Consider the following 14,630-nt stretch of genomic DNA (forward strand, 5'->3'; position numbering starts at 1 on the left):
GAGAGAGAGAGAGAGAGAGAGAGAGAGAGAGAGAGAGAGAGAGAGAGAGAGAGAGAGGAGAGAGAGAGAGAGGGAAAGGAGGAAGGGGAGGGGGAGGGGGAAATAAGGAGGAGGAGAACAAAGCGAAAGAAGTAAGAAGGAGGATGGAGGAGGTGGGAGAAGTTGGAAGGTGAGAATGGAAGGATGAGGCTGTAGATAAAGGAGGAGGAAGCGACAGAATACCTCGTCATCAGCTGCGAGCACTGACAGGTCAAGAAGCATGAGCGCAAGAACAGACAGCAAGGAATGTCAGGCACCTTTCCTCTGCGAGATGCTGCCCTCCTCGAAGATAACCATCGACCCGTCTTGTTTCCTCAGCACACCGCTGAAAGGCTTCCCCTCTGCTACTTGCCCCTCGAACCTCGACCCGTTCCTCCATCGTATCCTCCCTCGGCCTGTCGCTCGGTTGACGTCCGCTGCCACCTCCTCTCCTCTCTCCTCTCCTCTCCTCTCCTCTCCTCTCCTCTCCTTCCCCTCCTTTCCTTCTCTCATCTCCCCTCCCTCTCTCCCCTCCCTCTCTCCCCTCCTCTCCTCTCCTCCGTTCTGCTCTCCTCTCCTCTCCTTTCATCACGCGCTCACCTTCAGGTACGCCATTCTTCCACTCTCCTTCATATCGGATCATGGTGTCGCAGTACAGAATGCAGCCTTGCCCATGCGGGAGCCCGTCCTCGTCCCGTCCTCCCACATACACGTCCTTGCTCGGCCTGCCCTCTCTTTCCTTCTCCAAGTCGTCGAGCAGTCGTGACAGTTGGATGTTGTACACATCCATGTGCGAGTCGATCTCCTCCTCCTCCTCCTCGTGTCTGCCGCGTTCGCTACTATCGCTGTTCTCACCGGCGAGGTACGCGTCCTGATCCATCATCTGATCTGGCACCAGGCTCAGCTGCTCCTCTTTAGTATACGTCGCTTCTCTCTCCTGATGTTTCACGACTCATGACGACAACTTGACCTCCTCTCGCTCACCACCTATCCTTCTACCATCTCTCTCTCTCACACACACAGTGGAAGCATCAGGATCCGAAGCTCTAGCCCAACTTCAACTCAATCAGTGCCGTTCACGGTTAGCAGGCTTCAAGTCGAGTCCTCCCCTCCTCCAAGCAGAGCCTCACGGTACGGTCCGACGGTCACTGGAGCCTGACTGAGCTGACTGATCCGCCATGTACGGTCGCCGTCATCGCCGCCACTCAGCCTCCTCTTGCGTTCGCAAGTTCGACATGGCCAGGACTCCAGGCCCGTACGACGATAGTTACCACGACCGTTGAAAATCCGTTGCTACTGCAACCCCCGATGCAACGAAATTGATAGTTCTGACCACCATAGGAAAAGCGAGTCTGCCTCAGAGTCTTGAATAGGAAAAAGTTTAGTCAAGGTAATTGAGCCAGCACGTGCGGTCGCCATGGCCAAAGGAATGCGCAACAGAGACGAGGAGGGGGACGCGGGGAGGAAGAGGAAGGCAGCCAAGACAGATGCCTCCAGCAGGCCGACGCTAGAAGCTCAGATGAAGGGCGAGGAGACGGCAATGCCCCAGCCCAGGAAGAATCAGAAGAAGCCTCTCAAGTCGAGGATCTTCAAGAAGTTGAGGAAGGCTGAGAAGGAGGAGAACGACAAGGACGACGATGCTGTCGAGGAGATGGCGGACTCCAAGGTGATGAAGCAGGCTCAGCTGCAGGCCCTCGAGCTCAAGAAGGAGGACTTTGAGGATGGAGGCGACGAGATGGGTGCGGAGGAGGAGGATAACCTCGAGTATGACAGCGACGATGCACAGTCTCAGTTCACAGCGACTTCTGGGATCGATGACTACGAGCAGTACATCAAGGAGGAGCAACAGATCACAGAGGAGGAAGAGGAGGCGTTCAATCTCTTTCTCAAGCCCAGACAAGGGAAGGTAAAGACGATCGCGGACCTCATCGAGGAGAAAATGCGCGAGCGCCAGACAACAGGAGAAGATGTTGAGATGGAGGAGCTAGGTTACGACGACATCGATCCCAAGGTGGTCGAAGTTTACAAGAATGTTGGGAAGTTGTTGTCAAGATACAAGTCAGGGAAGCTGCCAAAGGCTCTCAAGGTCGTCCCTTCACTGTCAAACTGGGAGCAGATCGTTTGGATCATGGAGCCGGAGGCATGGAGCAACCACGCGTACTATGCGTGCACGCGGATCTTTGCTTCCTGCTTGCAGGATCAGATGGCACAGAGATTTTACAACCTCGTCCTCTTGCCTAGAGTGATAGACGACCTGAAGCAAAACAAGCGCCTCAACTACCACTTGTACCAGGCCCTCAAGAAGTGCTGCTACAAACCCGCAGCGTTCTACAAGGGCATCGTGCTGCCCATCTGTGACTCCGGATCTTGTACTCTTCGAGAAGCCACCGTGTTGAGCTCAGTGATCAAGAAGGTGATGACTGCAGGCTCTTTCAAAGGGTTCTGATGAAAACCTTCAGGTCTCTATCCCAGTCCTCCACTCCAGCGCTGCCCTGCTCAGACTTGCCATGTCGAAGGTGTACACTGGCTCAGAGTCGATCTTCATCAAGGTTTCTTGCTCTTCTCGCGCTCTTGGCGAGCTTACCTCTGCGTCCAGACTCTGCTGGACAAGAAGTACGCCTTGCCGTACCGCGTCATCGATGCCGTGAGCCTCCTCCTCCTCCTCCTCCTCCTCCTCCTCCTCCTCCTCCTCCTCCTGCCCGACGTGCTCGTGACAGCATGCAGGTGGTGGAGCACTTTGTGCAGTTCAAGAATGAGACGAGAGAGCTTCCAGTCAAGTGGCACCAATCCCTCCTCGTCTTCTCGCAGGTCAGACTCCTCGCTCCTGCGTCTCCCCAAGTGTACATGCGAGCTGACTTTGTCTGTCTGTGAACGCAGCGGTACAAGAACAACCTCTCTGCACAGCAGAAGGAAGGCATCAAACAGGTCGCTCCGAGTTTGAGTGGAACGTGAGGTATGCTGACGAAGAGTGAGAGTAGGTCATGAGGGTACATTCACATTACGCCATCACGCCGGAGATCCGGCGCGAGCTTTTCTCCCAGCAATCTCAGGTGGAGCATGTTGGTTCTTCCTTGTTGTCTCTCACCCATCCATAGAATGATGCCTCGATGCTCTCGGCAAAACTCAGCACGACCAGTCAGAGGCTAGATCAGATCATGCCTTGAGGGCCGAGTTTATTTTTCTTTATGTAAAATACAGAATCACTAGATCAACACTGATGGAATTGCGTCAAATCCAAGCTAGGAGTGCTCCTCCTCCACCTGCACCTGCACCCTCACCTGCCTCCTCGCTTTTCCTCCACCCCCCGTCCTGCACTGAAATCCTCAACCATCACCCCCTTCCCTTCCTTCACCTTCATCTATCGTTCTGATGTCCTCCTGCTCCTGCTCCTGCTCCTGCTCCTGCTCCTGCTCCTGCTCCTGCTCCTGCTCCTGCTCTTGCTCCTGCTCTTGCTCCTCCGCTCCTCCTGCTCCTGCTCCCCTTTCCCCTCCCCCGCCCTGTTACTCCTGTGCGAGCATTTTGTACCTTTGTTCTGTTCCTACCAAGAATGTGACCACCTACCCTGCCCTATTACCGTTCACACCACCTCCAGTTTTCCACCACCCCTACCGTATTCAGCCAGATTGAAGACCCTGAAGCACCATGTACCCTAAGTTTTCAGAAAGAAAATACCGGTACTTGGTTGAGAATGCCCACCCCCCGAAAGGAATAGTCTCGAAAACACGACCCCTTACCCCCTCCTCTCACACGATCCTCTCCCCCACCCGTCCTCTCGGTATCCCCTTGGGTTCTGCTCCACGTCGGTCACAGCTCCTCCCCTCCCCTCCCTCCCTCTCCCTTCCTCCCTCCCCCTTCCTCCCTCCCCCTCCTCCCTCCTCCTTCTCCTCTTCTCGTTCCTTCTTCTCTCCTCCTCTCCTCTCGTTCTCCCCTCTTTCTCGCCTTTCCTCTCCTTCCCGCCCTCCTCTCTACTCAACTTCTTGGCGCCCCCCTCCCCCCCTCCCGCCCCCCTCCCGCCCCCTCCTTATACACCGAGCCTGAATCTCCTCAACATCGTTGGATACCCCTTCTTCTCTCTTTCATCTTCTTCCACCTTACTTCTTCATCCGCATAACCTCCACCCTCTTGCCTCCCCCTTCCACCCTCTGACTTCATCTTCTTCCCTCTCTCCGTCGACCCACTTGCCAGATTGTAGATGTGCAATCATGCGATGGACTGCGCCGCGTGCGGAGGCAGCGGCAGCTTTGAGCAGACAGCAACTCTATCCTTCTCATCTAGGACCGTTGAGTGCCGACGATGCAGGGGGAAGGGATCCACCATGATCAGGGAGGGGCCAGCGCTCCTGGCGCTGCCCAAGAGAGTGACTTTCTCGAGCCAGTGCCACCTGCCGTCCATGTTGAAGCACTTTGTGTCGAGAGGAGGGAAGCGGTACACGGTGACGGGCATGCGCGTGATCCTGAACAGGAAGGAGATCGAGTTCGATCTGAGCGATTTCATCTGTCCCATCACGGGGGACCTGATGAGCGACCCGGTCATGGACAGGCAGGGGCACACGTACGAGCGCAAGGCCATCGAGCAATGGCTGGAGCGAAGTTGCAACTCACCGATGACTCGCTATCCTCTCTCCAAGGCAGACCTCAAGAGCAACGAGCCGCTGAGGAAGGCAATCCAGAAGTACCAGGACAAGTCAGTCGGCGAGCGGGCAGATCAGAGTGCAGCTGGCAAGGACCAGGAGAAGATGACAATGAATAGCCTGGAGAAAGAGGAGGATGGTTCCTCCAACTACTTGGTGCACATGATCATAGTGAACTTCGCCGACAGCTCCATGCTCTCCTCGTTTCTTACCACCGAGTCCTGTGAGCTGATTGAAGGATCGCCCTTCGAGATGATCCTTGCAGAGCCGGTCCAGGGCCTCCATACCTTCACGGTTGTGATCATAGCGGAGTCAGATAAGTTCTACTTCATACATGCTTATCCTTCGAACAAGATGACTTCAGAGGACAACGTGCAGTTTCGCAAGATGGCTCTGGCGTTGCAGACCAAGGTCCTAGGCTTCCCTCGGGATGTCAAGTCCATCACGTTGCACATAAGGAGTGTCTACCGTGTCGAGCAGCCGGGCTGGGACAGGAGCGTCGTCGATTTTGTTTTCGACGACGAGAGCGTCTTCGAGCGCGCAGAGCTGGTCCAGAGCAGCAGCTACACACGATGCCTCAAACCTCCTGACAAAGAGGAAGCTGCTCCTCAGCCGCGATCCCCGGAGAAGTCCCATCCTCCGCCCAGGTCCCAGACGCCAAAGTCGCAAGCCTCCTCCTCCTCTCTTGCTCCTATAAGATCCAGCCCTGACCCAGCCCCCAAACAGAAACCGAAGAGTCAGTTCCGTCAGTTTCCCGGGACTGTAGCGGACGTGAAGGACCACTACAGCATCGTCAAGATTGACGCCGGCGATGGCACGAACAGCTCGGCGTATGTTCCGAGCAAGAAGGCTGACCCCAAGAAGCTCAGGAAGGGATTGGAGGTCATCCTGATAGAGCAGTGGAACGAGCCCAAGGGGGAGTGGATCGTGGCCTACCTGCGCTTGACCGATGGGTCGAGAGTCGAGTCGCAGACCCCGCAGAAGAAGAAGGTGGAGCAGCACCAGGTCGAGACTCACGACCTATGGGTTCTCTTCATCCACGACGTGGAGGTCCGGCGCAAGTCTTGATGCTCTGTCCGAGCCCCAAGTCTCCTCCCTTGGAGAGAGGAGGAAGCGTCAGGGCATCCGAAACTCATATTTTGCATGTTGCAATCTTGTAGTCTTCGTTATGTAGAAGTCAAAGTTCATCGCGTTTCTCACCAGCACATAGTTCCGAATTACCTTGATTATGTGAGGATGGAATGAAACACGGATACAAGTCAGTTCAGCGTTCTTTATTCATCATATCATTTAACCCGAACGCCTTATCGTTGGGTTATTAACAATTCGATCGAGTGTTCCTTTGGCCGTCCGAGGGCCCTCAAAGTCTTCACGTCCTCATTACCGCTTGAGACCACGGCAATCGGGCGTGGGCTGTCCGTAGTAGGCCAGCACAGCATCGTTGAGCAGCCCGTAGTCGAAGGTGAGCTCCTCTCCAGCCTGATACTCCTTGGCAGCAGAGATGAAACCACGGTTAGAAGCCTTCTGGGCAGACTCGCGGCGATGGTTGGGGATGTCGGAGAAGGGAACCATGAGCTTGTCACCGTTGCCGTTCTGTTGGCCCCACCCGCAAGTGACCAGGGTGTTGAAGCCCCACAGGATCTCGTCACGGGTGAACTGGAACTCAGGTGGAGCCCATGGCTCGATGTTCTTCTTGTACCACTCGTAGAAGTTGTTGAACGTACGACGCATCATCACTCCGAGGTTGTAAGTGTTCTCACACCCGGGCCTTCTCAGCAGCGTCTTCATCTGGGGCTCCGTCAGGAACATGATGTTGTTGTACTGCCTTCTGAGGAGCTTGAAGTAGGGGAACCAGAACGAGTCCTTTCCAAGCTTGTCCTCATGCACGACATGGAGGATCACCATCAAGTCAGGATAGCACTTGTCTTGCTTGAGACGCTGGAAGACGTGACCGGCCTTGCCCTGCCATCTCTACATGAGCAGCTGAAGCATAACAATGGACGTGGCAAATTTTGAGAAGAATCGATCGAGGTGAATAGTGGATAAACTTTCGTTTCCTACCTTCATAGCGGTCTTCTCATCTAAACGGAGGTTTCTGGGGAAAGAAACGATAGTTTCACCTCTCCTCATGCGCTCCTTGAAGTAAACACCCTGCCTTCCGTTCCTAACCTACGAAAAACACATCAGAAATGAAGAAAAATCCACATGAAAGCTTACCTTGACAGTCAACTTTGAGCTGATGATCCCTCCATTGGAGCGGAACCACTTCACAAAGGCAGTCCAGTCCTCCTGCACCCAAGTCTGACTACAACTAGACGAGTGGACGGATAAGTCCGAGCACCTGGAGCTGCGCCTGCTGGTCGGCCCCTGAGGCTGCACCCTGGTCTCCAGCAGCAACGTCGCCCCCAGCAGACCCCGACGCGACATCGGTTCCTCCACCTTGCTTCTGCTTGTCTCCGAGGTTCACAAAGAACTGACCCGTTACGATGCCACTCGCCAGGAGGATCACGGCAACGTGTAACAGCAGGTGCGCTGTCTTCGCCATGCTGTGCATTGAGTTAGCGAATGGAGCCGGGGCTGCCAGATGGCAGGTGCGGGTTCGAGCATGGGATTGTGAGGAGCAGCAGGAAGCTACGAAGGGTTTCCTTTGTCTATCCAAACAAAAAGAAGAATCTAGGTAGAACTGTAATGCTCGTCCTTCTGGCAGATTGTTTCCCAAGGTTGTAATACTCTATTGCATGACTAAACTTCCCCATGAATTGCAAATAGAAATATTCTCATCCACTCACCTGCTCCTGACTGTCTAATGCCCTTGCACTCCTGACTGTCTAATGCCCTTGCATGATTCATCTCTTCAGTGCGCACACTTTTCCAACTGATACATTATCCCTTCCTACCCCTCCGCTTGATCAGCATGCACCTGTGTATACCAGGCGCTCGTTCAACATAACCATTTCATGTTGCAATGCTACATATTCTCCACTCCCGCACATTTCCACTCATGTCGCTTCGTCGCATCTCCTTCCCTCCATTACTTCGATCCTCTGCATGCGTCTCCCGCCATCCTCTCCCACTACCCTTCCACCCCACCGACCTCACCACCCTAGCATTACTACCCCACCTCTAATAGTAAACCTCCCGACACCTGTTCAGATACCAGGAGGTTTACCACCCCTACAAGTTTATACAAAGTACCCCCCGTCTCCCTTACATTTCCATCGTGACCGCTGGATGGAAGTGTTTCAATATGGATTCGAGGGTAGGGGTATACACCCTACCCTATGAATCATGGGCTCTTGAGGATGTAGACCGCTCGATTCCACGTATGGGGTGGGTGATCATTGCGAATACAAGGGGTGGGGACTCGGGGACTCTGTGTGAGTAAAAAGCTTTTGGGGTGGCAGATGTTAACAGGAAGGGTGGGGTGGTGCAGATGGGGTGGTTCAACCCATGGGGCTGAGGGCCTTGGTACGGGTGTGGCAGATTCACTAGGGGTGGGGAGGTACTCGCAGGGTTGGGGAAGGTAGGGTGGTCACCTGCATGGTGAGTCATCGGGGACCTAGGCTCCCTAGCTGGTATTAGGAAAGCCCTATTCAGGTTCTAGCAGTCACCCGAAAAGCATAGGGAGGTCTATGGAAGCTCGGAATAAAACAATAATAGTTGTACGAGTTCATTGTAGGACGTAGGATCTTTCTAGTACCCCTTCCTATCTATATAGAATCTTATTAGGCAGTACTGGGTACAAACTGGGGGGTGGATAGGGTAGGGACGGTTGGCCCGCCGGCTCCGGACAAGGTGGCATCGGGCCCGGAGGATGACAGTCTTTTAGTCACTGAATCCTGCTTCGCCGGCTGGATTCCGGCAAAAATATAAGATGGTTTAGTCAAATTTGTAGAAGAGGGGGTCGCTATCTGTGGGGTGGGGGTCATTTTATCTGCAGGGAGGGGGTGGGTTAATCTTGAGAACTGAAAACAGAGGGTGGGGTGGTCAGAACAGAAATGGCAGGAATGCGCAGCAGGCTGGTAGGTCGCTAGTGCGTAAGAGAGAGGAGGAGGAGCGCGAGAGGTATCATGAGAGAGGAGAGGACGATGATGCGAGGAGAAGATAGCTGCTGAAAGATCATCCCCCCCCTGCCCACCCGCACCATCACGTGTTGGGTTCTCAAGCAGGGAATTTCAGACCTTTTGGTGGCAACGAGGATCGAGATCGTAGCGCTTCGAGGATCGCTGATACATTTGGTGCCAGAGGCCGAGCCGCGCATGATGAGGAAGTGCTCATAGGCGATTGGAGATCTGACGAGCCTGACGATGTTGGGGTTCAATCTGTTTGGGCGCATTTCAAAGTTTTTGTTCGATTCAAGGGTAAGTTGCAGTTGGCCTACCACAGTGACCATCTAATGTTGAACTGATTGCGTTCAAGGCATCGGGAGGTGTGAGCAGCCATCTTCCTGAATTCAACGAGCATGAAAAGGATCTCGTCAAGCTGCTCCACAATCTTGAGCGATCAAGGTCTCACCTGCAACGGCTTGAAAGTTCCGGGTACTCGGACCATCTGGACCAATGTTAGTATGATTGTTTCCCGCAGGTCGAAGGGGGATATGGTGATCACAGCGCAAGCAGATGTGATTTCTCTGCAGCAAGAAGTTATCGCCGCGTTGCAGCATGTGAACGTAGATGTCCTTGTTTGGAGATGGAGAGGTTCATTGTTTCTCAGGGATCTTCGCACGGGCATGAGAAGGAAGAGCCTGTTCAGCCCACGAATGTGTCGGCTCATCCCAGAAGACGCAGAGGTTGACTGGATTCGGTTTGTGCGAGCATGTCTCCACATAACTATGTGCTTGTTGGACTCTACAGGCGCTGTCAGTTCTGAAAGCATGGGGCCAGTTCTGGTTTCGGCATCAATATCTAAAGTTGTCATCCCGAAGGTGGAGCAGGAGAAGCAGAAGCTAGCTTCTGTTCTCAAAGAGATGGTGATCTTCAGGTGATTCTACCTCCTTGCCTCCTTGGATCCGATTTCACTTAAAACTTGTTGTGACCTTCGACTTGGCAGTGACGTGCACGATGAAGACATCCATGCTCTGGTAGATGCGTTCGCGCCGGAATGGTGTGCGGCAGAGACCGTGATCATGCGCAAGGGAGACATGGGCGACAAGTTCTACATCGTTGACAAAGGAGTGTGTGATTGCTTCGTTGCGAGGTAGCACTACCTTGCCGGAGCTCCTTGGTCGACTGACTTTCTGCGTCACGACAGTGCAGAAGGCGGGTCAATGCTCATATGTACAGTGACAGAGGGCAAAGGCGTTGGAGAACTTGCCCTTCTCTACAATGCCCCCCGGGCCGCGACCGTAGTGGCAAGAACCGATTGCTACTTGTGGTCTTTGGACCGGGGCACGTTCCAGTGCCTTGTGCTGTCTGCCACCGCCCGGCGACGGAGACAGTACAAAGAGTTCCTTCGCGGCGTACCCATCCTGTCCAACCTGACGGCGGAGGAGCTTGCGAAGGTGGCAGACGTGATGGAAGCCAAGTGGTTCGAGGGAGGAGAGTACATAATTGAACAGGGGGAGGACGGTGATACCATGTTCTTCATCGAGGAGGGTTCGGCCATAGCCACCAAGAATGCCGGGCCGGGCAGGCCCTCTAAGAAACTGATGGATTTCTCCAAGGGAGACTACTTTGGTGAGCTAGCACTGATCCGCAACGAGCCGCGAGCAGCCAACGTCATCGCAGTGAGTCGGTGCAAGGTCTGCATCATTGACAAGCAAGCCTTCGTTCGGCTCCTCGGCCCTTGCCTGGAGATCATGAGCCGCAGGATCCACCTGTACGAGGCGTTCTTGGACGAGGAGATCGTGCCTCCTTGCCTTGACTCGATCTTCCAGTGCGATCTCAACCTGCACCTCAACGCAGAGATGGACCCGGAGGGGCCGCAGCCTCCAAGGGCGAGGAGGAAGGCTGTCAGCGCAGCTCCCATCCAGATCAATCTGGCCCTGTGCTCTGAGCTGTCTTTGAACCTGACTGACGAGGACAAGGTCAAGCTCAAGAGTCTACTCAAGAAGATCATCCTCTTCTCTCACCTCACTGACTCCGAGCTCGACTCCATGGTCAGCGCGTTCTTCGAGGTGGAGAAGAAGGCCGGAGACGTCATCATCTCCCAGGAGGAGGAGGGCGACAACTTCTACATCGTGGACTCTGGGGAGTGCGACATCTACGTCACGAAGAAGTCGGAGACTCGCCTGGTGGAGTGCGCGAGGGCGGGCGACTACTTTGGGGAGCTTGCGCTGATGTACAACTGCCCGAGGCTTGCGACGGTACGGGCCCGGACCAACGTGAAGCTTTTCGCGCTAGGGCAGGAGATCTTCAAGCACTTGCTCTGCTCGGCAGCGCAGGATCGGAGGAAGCAGTACGAGTCTTTCTTGCAGAACGTGCCGATCCTGAAGAGCCTGACGGCGGAGGAGCGGGGGAAGATCGCGGACGTGCTTGTGCAGACAACCTACGCAGACGGCGAATACATCATCAAGGAATTTGATTCTTGTGCAGACACTTTCTTCATAGTGTACGAGGGGGAGGCGATAGCGACGAAGAGCGCGGAGGGAGCGGTGAAGGAGGTGATGAAGTACATGAAGGGGGACTACTTCGGAGAGCTGGCGCTACTGAAGCATGCGCCGCGAGCGGCGAACGTGGTAGCGAAGGGCAGGTGCACCGTTGTGAGCATTGACAGGGCGTCGTTCAATCGGCTGCTGGGCTCTTGCGATGAGATTCTGAGGAGACACTGGCGAACTTATGAGCAGAACTCGTCTTCTGATAGTGATTCTGACTCATACAGGGATCCGTTTCCCATGGGCCCTTTGACGCTGACGAGAAGGGGAGCGGTCAGCGCCTCGCCGTCCCTTCCGACTATCACGGACTTCCCGTCCAGCCCGAAGAGCTCGTTCCAACGGCTGCAGCTGTCGATCTCACTCAAGAAGATCATCCTCTTCTCTCACCTCACTGACTCCGAGCTCGACTCCATGGTCAGCGCGTTCTTCGAGGTGGAGAAGAAGGCCGGAGACGTCATCATCTCCCAGGAGGAGGAGGGCGACAACTTCTACATCGTGGACTCTGGGGAGTGCGACATCTACGTCACGAAGAAGTCGGAGACTCGTCTGGTGGAGTGCGCGAGGGCGGGCGACTACTTTGGGGAGCTTGCGCTGATGTACAACTGCCCGAGGCTTGCGACGGTACGGGCCCGGACCAACGTGAAGCTTTTCGCGCTAGGGCAGGAGATCTTCAAGCACTTGCTCTGCTCGGCAGCGCAGGATCGGAGGAAGCAGTACGAGTCTTTCTTGCAGAACGTGCCGATCCTGAAGAGCTTGACGGCGGAGGAGCGGGGGAAGATCGCGGACGTGCTTGTGCAGACAACCTATGCAGACGGCGAATACATCATTCGGCAGGACGAGGAGACGTCGGACACTTTCTTCATAGTGTACGAGGGGGAGGCGATAGCGACGAAGAGCGCGGAGGGAGCGGTGAAGGAGGTGATGAAGTACATGAAGGGGGACTACTTCGGAGAGCTGGCGCTACTGAAGCATGCGCCGCGAGCGGCGAACGTGGTAGCGAAGGGCAGGTGCACCGTTGTGACCATCAACCGCCACAGTTTCACCAGGTATGGGGAGGCAAGGAAACAGAGAGGAGGAGAGAGGAGGAAGCTTGTGTTGATGGAGAGGGGAGGAGTGTGGAAGGGTTGTAGTTGGAGATGATGAGAATTTCTGGATGGAATGGTTTGAGATGAGTTGGGGAAATGGTGGAGTGGGCGGAGGGAGGAGGGAGGGGGATGGGTGTGAGGAGAGGGGGAGGGGAAGTGAAGGACGGACAAGTCTCCTTGATGCCCGAGCTGATGACATGCGATGCAGACTGTTGGGTTCCTGCTCGGAGCTGCAGCAGCGACACTACGCATGAGGTTCAGCAGATGGCTGGCATTCAATCGCAAAGCTTGTTGAAGTCAACGCTGCACTGATGTGCAGGTGAGGTCTATCAGTCTCAAGATCCCAGCCTTCCCGCGGCTGACGAGCTATGGGGGGAGGGGAGGAGGAGGAGGAGAGCTGCTGGATGCGACCGGGGCGCGCATCTTGGATGTGTGTTGATGTTCTAGTCAGTGAAGAACCTTCTCCTGTCGTTCCTGCGCCGCTCGTTGGGTGTCGACATGCACCACTTGATCCTGCCTCCTTCACAAGACGCGCCAGAGGTGCAGAGAGGAGCAGCAGCAAGGCAGGGGGAAGGGGAGGAGGACACTGGAGGAAACAGTGGGGAGGACCTCCGTCGCGCCGCTCACGACACGACACCATGGTGGTCGTCAGCAGGCAAGAGGACACGGTCGACAAACCTCTTCATCGTCTCGTAGTATCCCCGAGACAGGCAGGTGCTGTTGTGCTTGCCCTGCACGCCCATCACACTAGGAGGAGGTCAAAGGACCTCAGGGTCTCACCTTGGGGAACGCCGCGAGCTCTCGCCCCTCGGACTGGACGGCCGCCTTGTACAGCGCCGTCATCATCCAAGGAGGAACGATCTCGTCCGCTCGTCCTGACAGGAACAGCATCGGCCGGCTGATCTTGGGGATGACCTGCATCGAGTCCCACTTGTTGCGCATCGCCCGGATCATGTACTTACTGTACGCTGGAGACAAGTGCTTGACCAGATCATCGATGCTAGTGAAAGTGTTCTCCACTATGATCGCTCTTATCTGATCCTCCCTCCTCGCAGCCAGCTCCAGCGCCACCGCCCCCCCCAGGGACCGACCGAATAGGAAAATCTGGCTTGGATCCACAACGTCTCGCCGCAGGAGCAGGTAGTCCAGCGCCGCCTCCGCGTCCATGATCAGCCCCCGCTGGCTCGGCGTCCCCTCGGACATGCCGTACCCGCGGTAGTCGACCAGCATGATGTTGGCCTTGACCTTCTGGAACATCCCGAGTGCGTCGTAGAGCATGTGCGACACGTTGCAGGCGTTGCCGTGGAAGTGAATGATGGTGGGCGAGCTTTTCGCATCCTTCCTCTTGATCAGCCACCCGTGGACGACCTTCTTGTCCTTGGTCGTAATCTCCACGTCTTCGTAGTTGGGCATGTAGAAGTCTCTTGGCGTCTTGGTCAGGACGCGGCTGGTCGGCGACGCATACAGCACCTTCCCCTCGAACATGGACGTGAGCATGGAGAGAAAAGAGTGGCGCATGGAGGTGTAGATAGGCGAGTTGTGCGCTGATGGTATGTGGACAGCGGAGCTGGAGCCCGTGCCCTCTACCTCTGTATCCTTCAAGTGCTGGTCGACGCAATTCCAGTATAGGCTGGCAAATGCCATCTTAGCTAGAAGCCTTCCCACTGACCTGTTCTGTCCTAGTACCCTGCTGCAAACGAGCCGTCAGACAGAATATGTGGCAGTCCGAGCTCTGAGCAAAGATGTCCCTCCCTCCCTCCCTCTCCCATTCTCTCTCTCTCCCTCCCTCCCTCCCCTCCCCTCCCCTCCCTCTCCCATTCTCTCTCTCTCCCTCCTTGTAGGGCGGATGCATCCGATGGGGTTGAACGCGCAACATCTGCTGCTGCTCGTCCAGTACATGTGTCAGATCCCGGGGAACTCCATAAGTTAATATGAAGCGACCGAACGGCTTGTGTTCGCTTTGCTTGCAGAGATCTTTGCCAAGTGGTGCAAATGGATGATGGTGACGGGACTGAGTTTGGCTGTCAGATCCTTGAAATTTGTTTGCACCAAAGAATTGTTGAATTTTCTTGGTCCTATATGACGAGGATCCATGGGTGTTGCGCGAAGAAAGCTGGTTGAGTTTGCTTGTCGTGGGGGAGCTTGTTCTGATCTCGAGCGATCAGCTTCCTATCGGAATTGATCTTCTTCAAAAGACTGTCCAAAAATCCGATTGTATCGAATGATTTCAATGGATTGCCTTTCTCTTGTTCTTGAATCAATAGTGCGCAAAGGTCGACCAGATTTGATCAAAAACCCCGATCAC

At 55.1% G+C, this 14,630-nt stretch overlaps 7 protein-coding genes across 7 annotated transcripts; 4 read left to right on the top strand and 3 right to left on the bottom strand.

Moving 5' to 3' along the window:
- Positions 1 to 288: 288 nt before the first annotated feature.
- On the bottom strand, positions 289 to 901 carry GUITHDRAFT_117212 (hypothetical protein; the record flags this gene model as incomplete). The annotated part of the gene is made up of 2 exons (XM_005823479.1): positions 289 to 455; positions 619 to 901. The coding sequence occupies 2 exons, from the start codon at positions 899 to 901 to the stop codon at positions 289 to 291; spliced, it is 450 nt and encodes a 149-aa protein (XP_005823536.1).
- A 657-nt stretch (positions 902 to 1,558) lies between these two features.
- On the top strand, positions 1,559 to 3,182 carry GUITHDRAFT_158664 (hypothetical protein; the record flags this gene model as incomplete). Its single annotated transcript, XM_005823480.1, has 7 exons — positions 1,559 to 2,431; positions 2,478 to 2,567; positions 2,615 to 2,662; positions 2,743 to 2,826; positions 2,896 to 2,943; positions 2,997 to 3,068; positions 3,159 to 3,182. The coding sequence occupies 7 exons, from the start codon at positions 1,559 to 1,561 to the stop codon at positions 3,180 to 3,182; spliced, it is 1,239 nt and encodes a 412-aa protein (XP_005823537.1).
- A 1,277-nt stretch (positions 3,183 to 4,459) lies between these two features.
- On the top strand, positions 4,460 to 4,699 carry GUITHDRAFT_78812 (hypothetical protein; the record flags this gene model as incomplete). The annotated part of the gene is made up of 1 exon (XM_005823481.1): positions 4,460 to 4,699. A coding segment is annotated over one exon (240 nt), but the record flags the coding sequence as incomplete, so codon positions are not given.
- A 1,208-nt stretch (positions 4,700 to 5,907) lies between these two features.
- Positions 5,908 to 7,196, bottom strand: GUITHDRAFT_155193 (hypothetical protein; the record flags this gene model as incomplete). Its single annotated transcript, XM_005823482.1, has 4 exons — positions 5,908 to 6,610; positions 6,710 to 6,817; positions 6,866 to 6,937; positions 6,990 to 7,196. The coding sequence occupies 4 exons, from the start codon at positions 7,191 to 7,193 to the stop codon at positions 6,029 to 6,031; spliced, it is 966 nt and encodes a 321-aa protein (XP_005823539.1). The 3' UTR covers positions 5,908 to 6,028.
- A 1,699-nt stretch (positions 7,197 to 8,895) lies between these two features.
- Positions 8,896 to 10,484, top strand: GUITHDRAFT_97527 (hypothetical protein; the record flags this gene model as incomplete). Its single annotated transcript, XM_005823483.1, has 7 exons — positions 8,896 to 9,009; positions 9,068 to 9,186; positions 9,233 to 9,317; positions 9,362 to 9,437; positions 9,502 to 9,628; positions 9,698 to 9,844; positions 9,899 to 10,484. Coding segments are annotated over exons 1-7 (1,194 nt in total), but the record flags the coding sequence as incomplete, so codon positions are not given.
- A 69-nt stretch (positions 10,485 to 10,553) lies between these two features.
- Positions 10,554 to 11,426, top strand: GUITHDRAFT_78810 (hypothetical protein; the record flags this gene model as incomplete). The annotated part of the gene is made up of 1 exon (XM_005823484.1): positions 10,554 to 11,426. A coding segment is annotated over one exon (873 nt), but the record flags the coding sequence as incomplete, so codon positions are not given.
- A 1,522-nt stretch (positions 11,427 to 12,948) lies between these two features.
- On the bottom strand, positions 12,949 to 13,810 carry GUITHDRAFT_78817 (hypothetical protein; the record flags this gene model as incomplete). The annotated part of the gene is made up of 2 exons (XM_005823485.1): positions 12,949 to 13,056; positions 13,106 to 13,810. The coding sequence occupies 2 exons, from the start codon at positions 13,808 to 13,810 to the stop codon at positions 12,949 to 12,951; spliced, it is 813 nt and encodes a 270-aa protein (XP_005823542.1).
- Between the last annotated feature and the right edge of the window lie 820 nt (positions 13,811 to 14,630).

The sequence above is a fragment of the Guillardia theta genome (assembly GCF_000315625.1).
Source record: "Guillardia theta CCMP2712 unplaced genomic scaffold GUITHscaffold_107, whole genome shotgun sequence".
Classification (NCBI taxonomy): domain Eukaryota; class Cryptophyceae; order Pyrenomonadales; family Geminigeraceae; genus Guillardia; species Guillardia theta.